This window comes from Hippocampus comes, unplaced genomic scaffold (genome assembly GCF_001891065.2).
Source record: "Hippocampus comes isolate QL1 unplaced genomic scaffold, H_comes_QL1_v1.1 scaffold199, whole genome shotgun sequence".
In the NCBI taxonomy this organism is placed as follows: Eukaryota; Metazoa; Chordata; class Actinopteri; order Syngnathiformes; family Syngnathidae; genus Hippocampus; species Hippocampus comes.
The window spans coordinates 581,513-599,596 of NW_017805372.1; the positions used below are offsets into that span (position 1 = coordinate 581,513).

At 45.5% G+C, this 18,084-nt stretch overlaps 1 protein-coding gene across 1 annotated transcript in view; it reads left to right on the forward strand.

Moving 5' to 3' along the window:
- The window catches only part of sh2d3ca (SH2 domain containing 3Ca), a 27,796-nt gene extending 10,689 nt beyond the window's left edge, over positions 1-17,107 (forward strand). The window contains exons 2-13 of the mRNA XM_019872060.1: positions 8,584-8,712; positions 10,903-11,052; positions 11,184-11,461; positions 11,735-11,812; positions 12,340-12,467; positions 12,560-12,932; positions 14,201-14,330; positions 14,468-14,583; positions 14,881-15,052; positions 15,137-15,248; positions 15,629-15,835; positions 16,325-17,107. Coding sequence (XP_019727619.1) covers positions 8,584-8,712; positions 10,903-11,052; positions 11,184-11,461; positions 11,735-11,812; positions 12,340-12,467; positions 12,560-12,932; positions 14,201-14,330; positions 14,468-14,583; positions 14,881-15,052; positions 15,137-15,248; positions 15,629-15,835; positions 16,325-16,500 — 2,049 coding nt within the window. The 3' untranslated portion in view covers positions 16,501-17,107. The remainder of the gene's footprint in view (positions 1-8,583; positions 8,713-10,902; positions 11,053-11,183; positions 11,462-11,734; positions 11,813-12,339; positions 12,468-12,559; positions 12,933-14,200; positions 14,331-14,467; positions 14,584-14,880; positions 15,053-15,136; positions 15,249-15,628; positions 15,836-16,324) is intronic.
- The last annotated feature ends 977 nt before the right edge of the window (positions 17,108-18,084 follow it).

The window sequence follows — 18,084 nt, forward strand, 5'->3', positions numbered from 1 at the left end:
TATAGATGTGTCTATTCTATTGACACTAAAGAAAAAGGTGATAACCCCCCCCCCCTCCCCATCACCCGTTATCGCGGACACCCAATCGAGATGATCATAATAATCATCATTTTTCTCATCGAGAAGTGGTTGCATCGTTCAGCGTTTTACTGTCGTTTGTGTTTTTTGGGTTCAGGATGGGAGTTTGGCATTTTTGAAAATATTTTTGGCAACTTCTCTTCAAAATAGATTTAATATTGGTATAATAATAAAATTGTTTTGAATGACTCCTGATGAATAGTGTCCAGAAAAGTGATTTGATGATTAATGATAAGTGACATGACTTTTATCATATGAATGAATAATAAAGTGTATTTCAGTTTATTTCTCTTTATAGATGCCCGGTGTCCTCTGCAGTTAAGTACATAAACACCACCGGCTGCTGTTAGAGGAAATTTTATTTTTGTCTCCTCCATGGATCATGTCCGCGTCTTGCTGGTACAACCAGTTTGCTGCTTCCTTTACACACACTGGCCGAGTGCATCGGGAAGTGATGGAGAATGATATGATAGGGCAAAAGAAGGTCACGTAGAGCAAGATGGAGGCTAGCGAGTGATATGATCTGTCAGCAAGAAGGTAACCTAGAGAGAGAGCGAGAACTCAATCGAAGGTGAGGAAGATGGAAAAAAATCAGGCTCAGAAGTAGATGTGATAAATCGCTGCAACCGGTTCAAGATCAAATGAGACAACCGACTTCCTCACGTGGATTTAGCGCTATCGTTGGCGGCTGCGTCTTGTCAAGTGACATGTTACGCAGCGAGGAGGCATAGCAGGCGAGGAGAATAAGTTGACAAGAAGATAAATATATACTGGATACCCCGTGAAACCTGTGCGGCACGTGCAGTGCAAGACAGCGGCCCAGATGTATCGAGCATATGATGCGAAGTGCAAAAGGCTTCGAGAACGAAGGCCTAATTGCAGCAGAGGCAGGCATCATCAGTTCATCGCGTTCGTCACACGTTGTCAACGTCTCGACAAAACTAATTGCTGCAAAATCTATTCCAAGCATTGATTAATAGAGTCGGATGAGCGCCGTGTGGTAAGCCGGCTTCTGTGCTTTGTCAACCTCCCCAAAGTGCCCCCGCTAGCAAACGCAATCGCGCAATTAAACTGGAGCATTTCCCCAAATTGATTATTTACTCAACTGCAGAGAGGGCCGGGTGTTTATTTATCAAAACGCTTGTGTAAGGCTGTCCGCTAATTGGCCGAAGAAGTGCTTCTAATTGGCGAAGTTAAAACTAGAAAAAACTGCGAAAGCTGACATCTTGGACCCTTAGTTACTGTTGCTAAGGACATCATTTGCTGATATCCACTACTGCATCGTTAGCTGTATTCGTATAGTATATTAAAATCATCCCCTGGGCACTGAGATTGTGGGCCCGCAGGCTGCCAATTGCCCCTCCCTGACCGAGCATCTGGTGTTGTGCTGTGCTGCCCGCACCGCTCAAAACTGCTGACCGAGCCGTACCAGATTTCGAAGAACACACGGTGGTACGCGGAATAAGATACCGTCATGATCCTCTCAACCCGCCGCGTTTTCCTCACCAGTTCACACCATTGCACATGAGAGAGCAGTGCACACATGGGACACATTAACCTCTCTTTCTCTCACACGCACGTACGTCACATACATTACTTCCTGAGGGCAGCGCACCAGCTGGGCTGTTCGGGGTTACCTTAGCAACAGCATCTTGCAGGCGTGGCATCGCTTGGCATCATTTCGTCCAGCCACCCATTTTTTTGCTCTGGAAACCTTTGACACCAAGTACCACCAAAACAAATTTACCGCGGGCTCAAGTACCACCGTAAAGACCAACGTTAAAAATACAGTAGCGTATTATAAGTCAAGAAAAATGGCCTTTTTAACCTCCTACAAGTGGGAGACAGTTTCCAGTCTCACCGAGTCTCAGTGAGCTCCTGTAATTGAGACTCTGGATATGAAATTTGTTTCATTTTATGGCAACAACAGTGTGTGTGTGTGTGTGTGTGTGTGTGTGTGTGTGTGTGTGTGTGTGTGTGTGTGTAAGTAAAATACGAGGTGCCATTGTGCCATCCCCGTGTGGTTGTGCAATGATTCAGGAGAGAATGAGTCACAAGTTCTGACTAGTTTTTCAAATTTCATTCATTCATCCTGATAACCTGTTTGTAGTCATCTTCTGATGATTGTCATATCGTGTGTGTGTGTGTGTGTGTGTGTGTGTGTTGGGGGGGGGTGATGGGGCGGGGGCAGGTGTGGCTACGTTTACTGTATAGTGCTATTTCATTAGCGAACACAATTTGAATTGGAATTAGGTTTGTGGATTTTATTCGATTTTCATCCACCCAAACGTCTAATTAAATGCGTGTTATCGCTAATCAGCGTTTGTGCGGCGTTCTGTTCTGGGTGTGCAGTGATTACCGATGTCATTAGACATTACATACATGCTTCCATACAGATCCACCGCATGTAAGTGCATCGCTTTTGTGCACGTGTGCGTGTGCATTATGGATCCAGTTGGCAGCAAGGTCAGCCTCAGGCGTTCATCCATAAAACGCATCCACTCAGACTCAGTCCAGAGGACGGTGAGGCCTTCGGGCAGCTGATGTCATCGTATATCTTTGGGTATGATGACATGCACGGACACACTCCTGTCTCACTCGCACTATATTGTGTTGTCATCAAAGCATTGATGAGTGCCGGTTGCCAGGTCGATCGGAACTATGAGGACATCGATGAAATAAATTTACCCGGTCTCATGGGAATATGCACACAAAAGGAAATATGGATGGCTCCCTGAGGAATTAGAATTAAAATATGAATGGGAGCAATATGAGTGTGGCACGTTGACAACGAATGACGGTAGCTCCATTCAGATGCTGTATAGACAGAAGATAAACTGTTCCTGTGTGCCCTCCCTACAACTTTTGGCTCACTCTTCTCGACGACAGACTGACTTCAAAAAAAGTGTCTCATAATGAACACTGTGACTGTCCAACGTGTAGCCTGGTTTACTAAACCTCCTGCATGCTCGTTTTCACCGCTGCCGATGGCAGGGAGAAGCTCGCAATGAGCTTTTTGAATATTTCAAACATTGTATAATGATGATGTACGACGCTCCCTGCTGCACAAATGAATATGTACGACTGTTTTCTTAACCTAGAGGGGGAGTTTTAAAAAGAATTAAATCTGTCTCGATACTGCAGCGAAGCATCTTGTTTAAACCTGCTTTGACCTCACGTTCGCTGCAATGAGAGTGAGTGATTTTGTTTTGACAACACAAAAGACATATGAAACAGTGGAGAGGGTCGGGGGGGGGTTCTTGCCGTCTGGTCATGAACGTAATCTTAAAGGAATTTTGCAGGGAATAGTCCAAGATCAGGCTCAGAAGTCTAGGCTAATGTAGCTCAAATCGTATTTCCTCATTGAAATCAATGGAAATGCCATAAATCCGTTCCAGCCACCCTGAAAAAAATCAAATAAAACCAATTGCCGATTGTGCAAAATCATACGACAGGGCTCCCTTGTTGGGGGTCATCGGGGAGGTTGTAGAATGCAAAGCAGAGCATGCAGTACAGAACGAGGCTGTGTCGGCAACTGCCTCAGTGGGAGTGTCACTGTACAGTATGTCACATCTTTTGCACCAGCTGTCAGTCAGTCCCGGAGGTCTGTTTGCACACATTAAAACTGACTGACAGCTCAAAAACAATGCTGCAGGTTGTGTGGATTTGTTTAGAAATGTGAAGTACATATTAGCATCTACCTGCTAAGCTGCCCTGAGACATTATGCTGACCTGCCCCGAGACATTATTGCCTGGCCGTGTGTGTGTGTGTGTGTGTGTGTGTGTGTGTGTGTGTGTGTGTGTGTGTGTGTGTGTGTGTGTGTGTGTTAACACGAGTATAGTAGAAGGTCACAGTTATTATTAGACTCATGATTTTGCTCTTTCTAGCTCGACTGCTGTCATTTTACCTGGTTATGTGCCACATTGTGTCCCTTCTGCTCTTTTGTTTCCTCGGGCCAAGCTCATCATCCATCAGGAATGTTTTGTTTTTCAGACTGCATGTTTTATTGAGTGAATCAACTGTGAGGCATCTCTGTAAGGCCAATCTTATAACAGCTTGCCATATTTGCACCTTTGTCTGGAACTGGACCAAACTGTGTTCGCTGCATCAAATCATAAAGTTTACGAGAAATGAGGTCTTCAATTTATGAGAATAATTTCTTATTAATGAGACGTGGCACTATTTTTGGCCTCATTTTCGATAATGTCTTTGCTCATCAGGGCCAGCTGATGAACTTCAGTCTACCGCAGCTGACTTTTGAAATGGTCGCCAGCCAATTGCAGGGCACGTTTAGACAAACAACCAATCACGCTATTTTTCTGCCCAGCACAAGTCTAGCGCAGAGCGCAGTGTAGCTGTGCGCATGGGTTGAGTTTTCTTTCTTTGGCATCCTGGTGGATGGGCGCAGATAGAAAAGGGCGTTTGCGCTGTTGTGGAAGGGAACACAGCCGACTTGTTTGCCATCCAATGGTTTAAAAACATCAGAGTGGATTGTTTGTTTTTCTTTTTCATTTGATTGCCTTCTGCTTGTCTCCAAAATCATAGGGCATGTTTTTCAGTCAAAAAGGCTCAGGTACCAGGTCGCACCCTTAAAAACACATCCTAACAATGCCCCAAAGACAAAATCTGACTTTTGCATTCATTCTGAGGTCAAAGCGTCCCGCCATCATTTCAGTACTCATGTGACTTGAAAACTATTATACCCGTGTGAACCAGGCACACCGTATCAGTCGAAGTCAGGATGAAGGGCACAAAAGGATTATCAGAGTCCACAGAGCAGTGATACTGGACACGTACATGCGTGCAAATCCACAGCCAGCCCCCACCCCTTAGTGGGAGACAGGAGCGTTGCATGGCCTTAATGCCGTAATCCTGGTCTGCATCGCTCTCCAAAAAAAAAAAAAAAAAAAGGTAGGGCAAAAGTGGGAAGAGTAACTGATCCCAGGACAGCTTCTCACAACTCTGCATTTTTGGTGGGATTGCCCCCTCCACTCCCAAAGCCTTCCCCCATTCTCCACCCCCACAGCCCATCCAACCGCTTCAGGCGTTGCCACGACAACAGGGTCAGCGGCAAGCCCTGTGGGCTGCAAAACAGAAAAGGTGCCCTCCAGTCTTTTTGCTCTCACGCGCCCCCCACTCCCTTTATTGTTCTCCACTTTGTTCATTTGTGTACAGTACATGCATGAGACTGTACAGATCGCCAAGAGATTCGGCTCCAACTGTATTTTCTGTTCTTCTTAGTGCCATTTTTTTTCTTTCATTGGGTGTTTTATCTTTTTGTAGAAATACATGCACTGGTGTTAAGGATATTTTTAAAAAAACATTTACTGGTAACTGTAATCCGTTCCAGTTCCATAAAAAAAAATGTGAGCAGATTACAGGTACATTTATTTGTTTCAAATCTTTTTTGCCTCTGCATACAAATTCTTTTTAAAGCGTCATTTCGTTTGATTTATACTATTTTGCATACAGTATTTATTATTCCATTCGGCCATCCATCTCGTTTTCTATAGTGCTTGTCCTCATTAGGCTCACAAGTGAGCAAGAGCCTGTCCAAGCTGACGTCTACATTCGCACTTACAGTATGCAATGGGTGTGTGTGTGTGTGTGTGCGTGCGCGTGCGCATTGATACAGTGGAGGTGTAAATGAAGTGGCACATCTCGCCGTGCCTTCAGCTGTGATTGCATTGCAATCTTTTCCACACTCACCTCTCCCCCTTTGCAGTACAGCGAGTGCGTACTGTATACGCCTGCCTCAGTGATAACAGTGCTTATCTTCGATGACCTGCTCTTAGTGCCTGTCTGGGGCCTCAACTAAATATTGAGCCCCATCCATCCGTCCATCAATAGTCACTCATACACACACATACACATACACACACTCTGTGATCGGACCCTCTGGGGAAGCAAAGTCTTGCATCAGCTGTTAATTTGCCTTAACTCTCACAGCTGCTAATAGGCTAGCCATCCTCTCCCCCAGTTAGCCTCTCTACCTCCATTTAATGAGGTTCCGTCTGTCTGAGTCTGGATGCTGTCTGCACTTTCTGTTGCACGCGGCTTAGTTTTGTCTCAAGGTTCACATAGTGTGTCTCGACTGTTGGTGGGCTTGTTTGCAGTTGGATGCTTCCCCCAATGGAATTGAGCAGAGTGGTACTACTTAGCATGACTGGAAAAATGGATATGGAATGAAGGTTTTTGTGTCAGAGTCGCCACGCTCCGTTTGACCGTCACTGTTTGATTGGCTGGAACGGATTAATGGCATTCGCATTCGTTTCAATGGTAAAGAATGATTTAAGATACACTACCGTGAAGCAGATGTCCCAACCACTAGTAACTAATAACCAACAAAAATCATTCTCAGAGAAAATGAGAAAGTGAGGACACTCTTCGCTCACAATAGCTGTCATTGGATTCTCCTTGCATACCACTATTGCACAGTATGTTGCCATGGAAACCAGCAATTATTTTGTTGACGTGGGAATACAGCACAAATTATTCACTGTAACAATACCGCCGATGTACTATTGATGTTTTTCTCGTCACATTCAAACTAACGAGTCGGCAGTAATAAAAATGAAATGCAGCCCAGCAATTTGAGTAAAAAAAAAAAAATAATAAAAAAAATAATAGGAAATGAATTTCACCTTGAAAAAAGGCGCCACACACAGTCAATGAACTGATGTGCTCATTTAGCCTCACTCCACTAACTTTGCATTGCAGTTGAATTGGGACATCCATCGTCGTTTTTTTTCTTTCCCCCTAAATGATCTCTACTGGAAAGCAAGTGGTTAGCACTTCTGCCTCACAATTCTCACTTTCTGTATTCGAGTCTCAGCTGATGTTTTTCCTGTGCTTCCTCCCACATTCTAAAAAATTGACTCAAACCAGTCCATAGCTGTGAATGTGAGTCTGAATGTGTATTTGTCTATACGCTGCCAATGATTGACAGGCGACCAGTCCAGGGTCTCTTGCTCAAAGTCAGCTGGGATAGGCAAGGGTGATAGAAAATGATCCTTGCTCTCAGTTTATTCAACAGCAGCCTATTGGGCTTGAATATATCTGCGCAGTGCCCAGAACTTCTCTTTATTTTTGTTGAAGCAAAATGCAATATCAACTATATTGCATCTCTTGATATCCTATCATATGTTATATTGGATATGAAAATAGAGGTCTCTTGTGTCTTTAGACCTGCCATTTTCTCCCTTTTGTTTTTTCTTTTTTTTTCATTGTCAATTTGTCGCTGTCCCTGACAAATCCGCGAAGCCTATCTCAAGTCAAACTTCACTCAATTTTCAATTACCCTCATAACCACTCTTACACACATGCACACACACAACTGGTCTATTGTTGAAAGTCCGTTGGAGGCCTCAGCTGGGTTTCCACGGAGACGAGCGGAAGAAATAAGCGCCCACTTGACCCCGTCGCTCTGTTCCTGGCCTCCGTGCGCGCGCGCACACCTCAAATCTAATCTGGGAAGAGTGAGCCGCTGAAGTGATATTCCTCCATCTGCCCCCGAGGACTCGAGGGGGAGCGGAGAAGGAGGCTGAGAAGGTGGTGAAGACACAAGGAAGTTCATAATTTCATTTTGCACTGACCTGGGGAAGAGAGCATCGATCACGGGGCCTCTTCTTGTCGCCTCGTGGCGCCATTCATGGACACGCGCAGTCAAAAACCTTCCGGTGATGGAGAGCGGATATCAGAGGAAGGAAAGATACAGTCGAAAAACAAAAGACAGCTACACTTTTCCGCACGCGATATGCTCAATGTTTGATGTCGTGCAAACTATTGGAATTCACTGCACATAGTTTCATTCCCAAACTCAAGTAAACAAGCGGAAAATGTCTCCAAAGCAGCTCGACTTAATTCGTTAGCGTGATTTCTTTCGCGGCGAGATCGTCTTTGAAGGTAAATAAGCATGAAAATGTTTGCCGGAATTTATTTTCATGTCTTACAACCGCAGATTTCCCCAGAGTGTCGCTTATTTGTGCAAGCGAGCGGCAAGCAGAAAGCTTTGAAATCTGAAACATGATCCTCTTGTCTTTGTCTGACAGTTGTGTGTGTATGTGTGTGTGTGTGTGTGTGTGTGTGTGTGTGTGTGTGTGTGTGTGTGTGTGTGTGTGTGTGTGTGTGTGTGTGTGTGTGTGTAGAGTTACTGAAAAGCAACTGAAGGACTCCGCAGTACTTCAGAAAAATCAAAGCTTACTTAGGATGATTTCTTCCCCTTGGTAATCAGGTCAGGGTCAATCGGATTACAGTGTGCGCATTTGTTATCTTTCGTCATTTCCTCGGCTAATGCAAGTTAAAATGATCATAAATGCTTATATTATTATTATTTATGAATGTATTTTTGTGGCTCTTTTCCATGCACATCTGAACTATTCTCTATCGTCGACAAATGGCCTCGCTCAGAACCACTGCAATCTGTGGACTATTTACCTGTCACATCGATGCCACTTCACTCACGTGCCATTTTTTTCCTCCCCTCTCCTGTTTGTGTCCTTCAGTTCTCCAAGGAGAAGTACCTGCTGGAGTCTCCCCCCGAGAAGCTGCGGAAGGAGCTGGAGGAGGAGCTGAAGCTGAGTCCGGCTGACATCAGGAGCCATGGCTGGTATCATGGACACATACCCCGAGAGGTATGCAGAGCAAACACAACTTGAAATTTGAACTTGAAACATTGCTTATTTTGGATGACATCACAAGAAGAAAACCATAATCCATTTTGTGCACGGAGAGCTGTGCTCAATAAATAAATCCGTGCTGTTGAAAACCACCTTGGCGGTGGTAATTAAACAAGATTAAAGTGTGGGTTGAGGGCCGTGCTTTTTAAGCGCTCACTTGAGCGGCTTTTTAGCAGCGCAAACACCGGATGGCAACGATTAACGACTCCCATCGTCGCTCTCTCTGCTCTGCGGGATTGACTTAAGTGTTCGCAAAGAGAGTCGCGAAGCCAAGCGGGGCAGCTGTGCGCATCGCTTGCGTATTCGAGTTGGATTTCGTAGCTGGCGAAAAACACACACACGCCAGGGGCGTGCGGAGGGCGGGTCCACCAGGGCGATGGCCCCACAGGCACCCACCACACCACGGAAATATTTCAGGGCGTGTACGCTGCCGATTTTGGATGAATGTGCATTTTGAAGGGGCATCCGTTAGTGGCTCCTACCCAGACGCACACTCTCTGGGTTTTTGATTCATTTTGCATATTCTGCATTATTCATGGATTGTCCCAATGTAAACTTAGTGGGAATTCGAAGCACTCTGTCGACTACATAACAAACTGCACTTGCACACGCACTTGCACACACACCAACGCACACGCACATTCACTGCTCTAGAGAGGCTTTCTGGTATGCCACTTACATTACATGAATGCATTATTCTTTTTTTATTATTTATTGTCAAACTATTTGACATGTTTTAAATAAACAATGGAGCAAATGTTTGCCTCATTGACAAATGAACTGCCTAATCCGTGTCTGTTTTAAAAATCAAATGTGGCCCTTGATCATAAATTGCCCACCGCTGATTACGTGACAGCTTTTAATGAGCTGAAAACGCTTTTTGAGTGTGGGAGGAAGCTAGCGTTCCTGGAGAAAACCCGCATCAGCACGGTGAGAGGAGACAAACTCCACTCCAGAAGGGTCTGAGTCGTGGTTCGAAGGCGGGGACCTCAGCGTTATCAGGCAGTCATGCTAACCATTAGACCGCTGTGTGGTCCATTTAGCTGTCAACATAAAATATTCTCTATACATCTACCTTAATAGGGTATATGTATATTTAAAGCAGTGGTGTAGTGCAGCACTGTGGAGCACTGTTAAAAAAAAAAAAAAGGAATGATCTATGTTTTTACCGCCCCCTGCTGGCGATGTTCTATCAGTGCGTTCATCGGTGAACTTTATATTACTACTGCATGATCTGATTCTGCTTTTTTATATCATTATTTTCTTTATTTCTCCTCTTAAATTGTTTTTAATTTTTTTTTTAAATCATGCACGCTGTTGTTTTTGTTTTCTCTTGGGTCTTAGGTTGCTTTACCCACCATGACAGAAAGATGAATTTTATGGATTGCTTCTTTTCAGTGATATTCAAAACCATTTTTGGACTTTACTTTTTTTTTAATACGCAATAATGCTGAACACAATAGATTTCTACTGAAAAAACAAAAGCTTTTCTCAGTCAGCAGTCTCTGTTGGCATCTTATTTCTCTCCGGCAGCATGAACAGCACAGCAGATGCATTTTGGCAGCTCATTGTCATTGTTGTGCAACACCAAAATGCCCTAAGGCGTTGTTGTAATTAATCCCGATGGATTCCTGTTATTCAACTGTTTAAAAAAAAAAGATTTAAAAGCATGACGTTTTTGACAAATGATGTAGGAACGTGTATCTCTTGGTCTTTAAGCTTTGCGGTTTATTTTCTACTTATATTTTCATTCAGTTTATTTATGGAGAGATGATTCAGATTAATGACTGCTGTCCAGAGAAAGGAATGAAGTTCCTTTTTGCATTCAATATACTGTAGGTGACATCAGGGTTAAAAATGCAATGATGTCATGACAGTGGTTCAAGTAATTTGTCCAACAAGATTGCGCTGATGTCATCCCTGCTCTTATGACCGGCATTATTGTCCTCTTAGGACTCGCAGATATGGTTGTAAAATAAATAATAACTCATCTTTTTTTTTCCTTCATAAAAATCTGATTTTTGCTATTGATCGTTTTCACATCTTTCCTCAAAGAAAAAAACAAATTCCAGCATTAACTTGTATCATATAATAGGATCAAAATATTTCTTTTAGCATCTGTGTGACTTCTGTGCATGTGTGTAGGTGTCGGAGACTCTTGTGCAGCATCACGGAGACTTCCTGGTGCGTGATTCCCTGATCAACGTGAGTGACTACGTGCTGACTTGTCGGTGGGATAATGAAGCGCTGCATTTCAAGATCAGCAAAGTCCTGGTCAAATCCAATGACACCAAGGTAAGCGCAGCCGTCAACTTGTCATGATCAACGAGACGTGGTCCATACTATAAAAGTGAGACAGAAATTGGCCATGGGATCAGCGACGGTTTCCATCAGGTTCCACATCATGTTTCCGTTGTATGGTCCAGGTGCAGTACGTGCTGGAGTCGGAAAGCTTTGACTCGGTCCCGGAGCTGGTGCGCTTCTACGCAAGTCAACGCAAAGCCATCTCGCAGACCAGCGGCGTCCACATCTACTGTCCGGTGAGCCGGACCCTCCCGCTGCGCTACCTGGAGGCCACCTTCGCCCTATCCGGCGGCAAGCACGGTTGCGCCTACTCGCCGTCCAATCAGAGGGGAGCGTACATCAAGAGACGGAGCGTTACCATGATGGATGGGCTCACGACGGAGAAGATGATGCCTCATAGGTGAGTTCCCTGGAGTGCTCTTCAAAATACAGGTGCACCTCAATCAATTCGAATATCGTGGAAAGCGTCATTTATTTCAGTAGTTTAATTAAAAAAGGGAAGTTGTTATATTGTAAAGATCTCCTTCGTAAACCGATCCCCTGTACTGTATTCTGACCCCAACCGTTTCCGTGCCTGTAGTCTCAACTCCCATTTCACGTCTCCTCATTTTAGCCATTGTTACATTCTTATACGTGATGTCCATTTATTGCTTCTTGTTGCACGCGCAATCAGCGACTCAGACAGCCCAAGTCCAGTTGAGACACCAGCGGCACCACCGGAACCTCAGCCGCAACCTGTGCCCAAATGCAGGTGGTGTGTGTATTACATGTGTGTGTGAGACACAAGTGTGTAGAGCTAGTACACCTGCCACATCCCTGCAGCCGCCCCGCCCCCCCGCCACCACCTCATCAGCACCCCCCTCCCCAGAAGTGTGTAAAATTCAGATGGACCGTTTTATTGCTGCCTTTTTAAAGCGCCACAAATAGCAGTCATCAGTAATGACAGGCAAAACGATCATACGTTGGATCAGCACCACATTATGCACCTTCACCTGCTGCAAATATCTGAATTTTGATATTTAGAATCATGAATTATTCACTACGAATGTTAGCCTTGACCCTGTGTGATGTGCGTGCCGTATTTGAACGCATAAAACAATTGTTTACTTTCGGTACAATTTCAAATTGAAAACGATCAACTTTGACAAAAGAAAGTCAAAAAGCACCCATCACCTCGCCACTTCCTGTCATGTGACACAACCCCCCCCGCCTCGGCCATGTCGACATGTAAAATAAAATCCATGAGGGATTTTTAACAATTGACTATTGTGTTTGCAGCCCTTCCACCATCCACCACCACAAAGACGCAATGCGGAACTGTGCGATGAGCATGGACCAGATTCAAGAGTACCGCTGTCCCTTGTCACCTGTCGGGGAGACGCCAATGTCCCCTGCGTACTGTGCCAGTAAGCCCACGCGGATGCAGCCGTCATTTCTGTCATCCGCGAGTACCGAAAAATGTTGGCATTTCAGCTCAAGGGTCATCTCTCTTCTCCAGTCACCAGACAGAGAGCCCACTCAGGTGGGCGAGTCCTGGCGGTGGTGCCCCCTTCCCCCATCGCGCGGCGTTCCAGCGACCCTCAGCTCAGCCCGTCTTCCAGCAACAACCCCCCGGAACATCCCGCCAACATCTCTCACTCGGCTCATTCCTCTCCCGCTCATCATCCCGCTTTCCAGTCGCACTCCTCCGAAACAGCGGGCAGCTACTGCGACCTCAGACCTTGCCCTGCCGGACCCCCCAAACCTCCTACTAAGACCTACGTGGAGCGTTTGCGGGTGGAGGAAGAGTGGAACGAGGGTGTGAGGGAGGAAGGAGACGGCATGTGCAGCGCTCCTCGGGTGGAGACCGCTTCCTTGTTCCGGCCATCCAGGTATGAGACAAATTTGTTTGAAGGCTTTTTAAAAAAAAAAAATAATTCACACTCATTCTGAACAAAAACTGAATGTAATGCTGCTTTATAGGTGATGTAATTTTTTTTCAAAATAACCAAATAATACTGTACAGTACACAGCAAAAAGGTGTTCAATTTTCATGCAAATGCACATGCTATATATACGTACCTTTGTGTTTAATTATTAATGTATATAAAAGTTTGAAATTTTTATTTTTTTCACGCGATAAGAAAAAAACAAATCCATTGCGTCTCTGGGTGGGACACTGTTGGAATCAGTCTTCCACAGTGCGCTGACCGTCGCGGTGCAGTACTGGTTGATCGTTGTTCACTTGTTTGCCCCTTGTCGCCTGTCGGGGAGACGCCCATGTCCCCTGCGTACTGTGCGAGTAAGCCCACGCGGATGCAGCCGTCATTTCTGTTATCCGCGCGTACCAAAAAATGTTGGCATTTCAGCTCAAGGGTCATCTCTCTTCTCCAGTCACCAGACAGAGAGCCCACTCAGGTGGGCGAGTCCTGGCGGTGGTGCCCCCTTCCCCCATCGCGCGGCGTTCCAGCGACCCTCAGCTCAGCCCGTCTTCTAGCAACAACCCCCCGGAACATCCCGCCAACATCTCTCACTCGGCTCATTCCTCTCCCGCTCATCATCCCGCTTTCCAGTCGCACTCCTCCGAAACAGCGGGCAGCTACTGCGACCTCAGACCTTGCCCTGCCGGACCCCCCAAACCTCCTACTAAGACCTACGTGGAGCGTTTGCGGGTGGAGGAAGAGTGGAACGAGGGTGTGAGGGAGGAAGGAGACGGCATGTGCAGCGCTCCTCGGGTGGAGACCGCTTCCTTGTTCCGGCCATCCAGGTATGAGACAAATTTGTTTGAAGGCTTTTAAAAAAAAAAAAAAAAAAAAAGAATTCACACTCATTCTGAACAAAAACTGAATGTAATGCTGCTTTATAGGTGATTTAAATTTTTTTCTAAATAACCAAATAATACTGTACAGAGCAAAAAGGTGTTCAATTTTCATGCAAATGCACACGCTATATATACACGTACCTTTGTGTTTAATTATTAACGTATATAAAAGTTTGAAATTATTTTTTTTCATGTGATAGGAAAAAAAAAAAACAAATCCATTGCGTCTCTGGGTGGGTCACTGTTGGAATCATTCTTCCACAGTGCGCTGACCGTCACGGTGCAGTACTGGTTGATCGTTGTTCACTTGTTTGTATTGAGCAAATGTTTCCCGCGCAGGTATGAGTCTTGCATCATGCCGGCTGACAACAAACCTCTGGAGATGGCTGTGCTGAAGAGAGTGAAAGAGCTGCTGGCTGAAGTGGATGCAAGGACGGCGGCAAAGCACATCACCTTAGTCGACTGCACGGTACGCCAACGCACGCCAACGAGCGCATCGTGCGCGAATCCCGTTCACACGGCTGAGAACAAGCGTTGGAGAGAATTTCAAGCACATGCACGACATGCAACGCTTATCTTATTTTGTTTTCTCTCTCTCTTGGGCAGATTGCAAGAATACTGGGAGTCAACTCGGAGATGCAAAGGATGATGGGAGTATCCTCTGGCTTGGAGTTACTAACGCTACCTCACGGACACCAGCTGAGACTTGACCTGCTGGAGAGGTGCGCTCGCTGTCTTCTTCTTCAGGGCACCCGCCCTTGGTTCGTTCGGAATGACTGATGGGAGAGTCAAGCATTCACGAAAATCTAAAATAAGTAAATACATTTTAAAAAAGGGGGCGGTTGGTGTACCAGTTGCTGTACTTACCTCACATCGTGCACATGGAAATCGACAAGTTTGCTGCTGAGCACATTTGAACCCTGTTGCCAACCGAAAAAGGAGCACCAAAACAAAATTAAAGTGTGTCGTCTCATTCACGCTGTGGTCCTTTTTTTCACCCCCTATGTTGGAAATTTCAGGTTCTACACCATGTCCATCATGACGGCCGTGGACCTGCTGGGCTGCACGGGAAGCACGGAGGAGCGGGCGGCCCTGCTCCATAAGACCATCCAGTTGGCGGCCGAGCTGAAGAGCAACCTGGGTAACATGTTTGGCTTCGCCGCAGTGATGAGGGCGTTGGAGCTGCCGCAGGTGAGATCAACACAGTTGCCATCCTGCGCGTTTTCATTGCGCATTCTTGTGCTTTGCTCTGACGCTTGTGGGATTACGTCTCAGATTTCCCGGTTGGAGCAGACGTGGGTGACGTTACGGCAGAGACATACAGAAGGCGCCATCCTGTATGAGAAGAAGCTCAAACCTTTCCTGAAGAATTTGAATGACGGCAAAGGTATTCCGATTGCATGTCATCTTGAAAATATTCAGACCAGTAGGACTACTATATAAATAATAATTCAATGAAAAATGCATTGCACAAACAGTTCTTCAAAAAAATAACTGCAAATGTACTTAAAAGTGAAAGACAACTGAACTCGACTTAAAAATTAAGCCACTGGAACATGCCAAGGTTGAACATTTCATTCGTTGATTCTTCACGTACCACTAGAGGGCGACACACACACACACACACGCACACACACACACACCACAAATTGAGACTCACTGAACGAGAGAATGTGTTTTGCATATATTAGACACGAAAACAGAAATCCCAGACGTATCACAGCAAATCTGCCCAAATGAATGAACTTTAACAACTTTTTTTTTTTTAAACCACGGTGCCACCTTCTGGATCTAGTGGGGGCATTGGGGGTTCTCACACATTGCTGGAGCGAGGCTTGGCTCTCGGGGAGGTACTGGAGCCATGGGAGAGTGCAGAAGTGGGCGTCGACGTGGTCATGCACCACCTGGAGGCAGCCCGGATCGTCGCGCATCACGGGGCGATCTACAGGAGCAACGTCGAGAGCAAATTGCAGGGTATGGACACATGCAGACAGCTGCATTGAACTGCGTTTGGGCTCGCAGCCGGTGGTGCCGATCTCGGCGGTCGCAGCGTGTATTTATTGCCACGATGAGAAATTGATCGCTCACTGTATTGATCACCAAGCCATTAAACCTGTTAACCCTGGTTAATCAGGGTGACTAAGTAGATTGAGAATAAGTAGTGTAGCTCTTGCATTTCGTCTCATTACATTGTGCTTGTTGCATTCATCTTCCAAAAATTTTACATTTTGTGTTTACCAGACAGTCAGCCCATCATTTTATTGGCACTATCATGTTACATTTCCGGAAACAATCAATATTATGAAAAAAAAGGTGCAATTTAACAGCATGCACTGTGCCACAGAGGTCATCGGGAGTCATTCAGAATTAATGTTCATATAGTAACACACTGTCATCTTGAGCTTGGACGTGCAACGTGATTCCATCTTAACTTCTCTTCCTCTCCTTTGCCCTCCGGCGCAGGGTTCCAGGTACAGGCCGACATCCTTGAGATCTTCCAGACGGAGTTCCAGATGCGTCTGCTGTGGGGCTGCCGCGGTTCCGAGGGCAGCCAGCTGGAGCGCTACGAGAAGTTCGACAAGGTCCTCACCGCCCTCTCGCACAAGCTGGAGCCTCCGGTGCGGCACAGCGAGCTATAGCGGTGATTTTCTCAAACAAAGACACCTTGCATTCTGCACTTACCACTCCGAAGTGGTCTTGTCTTTGCATGGCGTAAAAGGGGGGACACTGAGGAATGCGGGTCGACTGCCGCGAGTGGCGAGGCAGCTAAACGTACGGCGGGATGTCACTTTCAACACCCCACACTGCAAACTGTAGCACTGCGGACGTCCTCATTTCTCCCGAAAATGTCCACAAGAGGAGACAAATAAGTATGGTGGTCCCCTGACAGTCAATCTGCAGAGTTTGGCTTTGCTCCGCACACACAGATGCTTCCCTGCTGTCTCACACTGTCATAGAAATGAGTGGTGATATTTGAATTAGATCATAATGAACATGTCTTTCTGTGTGTGCGTGCGTGTGTAATTCATGTGAACATTCCTTTATTTCTTAATTTTTTTTAGAGGAGCTCGATCCATTCAGGGCATTCGGCTACTCATACCTCGGGAAGCGGGAAGGAGCCGTTAAAGCTCAGTCCCATCAAATATGTATCGGCCACTCGTTCATAGATGCATCTCAAATGAAGGAGTAAAAAGTGAAGGCTTTGAGAGTTGTTCAAAACAGTAATAAAGGACATATAAGATCTTACTTGTGGTACCAAATGGCGTTTGGTTGACTGCTTATGTTCGATGTCCTCTTTCAAGCACGTGAGCCTGAGAGAGTTGCAGCTGACTCTCAGAGCTATGCAATCACTTCAGCCAAAGGACGAAACTCATTTCAAAAATATTTTGAGGTGTTTTGCCCCCCCCCCCCATCTCCTTGTTGTCTACCTCCAAATCCAAGCATTCTATAATATACTCAAATGTACGTGTCAGGTATCGAGCAAGGTGAATTAATTCTCAGTCTACTCTGATCTTTACATGAGTGTTTGTCTTTTGTGGTCTGAAACACTTGAGTGGGGGGGGGGCGGGGGGGGGCAGCCTATTGCGTGTGTTGTCATCCGCTCACACTGATGATGGAAGAAAGATTTTATGTGTGTTTTTATTGATTCTTGCTTTGGATACTGAACGGTGAAAGGGGAAAGGACAGGTTTTTGTTGTTTGCTTTGTTTTTTTTCTACATATTGTATATAGCGATTCACTCTTTTTCAAATAAAACGATTGCTTGTGTCACACAGACATGCCTTGAATTTGGAGTCAATTGAGAATCAAGGATACCTTTCAACATCGACGGTATTCGTTTTCCAGAAAGTTTGTCCTATTTGGGGTCACGTGGGAGGAAGCCAGGGTACCTGGGGAAAACCCATGCAAACAAGGAAAGAAAACCCTGTGATGTGCCGGGCTCATTGGAGAGACACGTTTGGGACTAACCATTGTTTATTGTTGAACAACTGCATTTGTAGAACAACTGTTTATTGTTTTTATGCAGGTTCATCAAAATATTGCGCCAGAAAAGTTGGGGACCGCTGTATTAAGCAACCATGTAACTCCTCAATTTCATAGCTTTCAACGGTTCCTCATCAAGGGAGATTTAAAGGCAAAGTTTGATCGATCCATTCAAATCTGACACTCTCGTCTCTTTAGAACCTTTGATAAAAGCGAGACTCGTCGTCTTACAATTGCCTT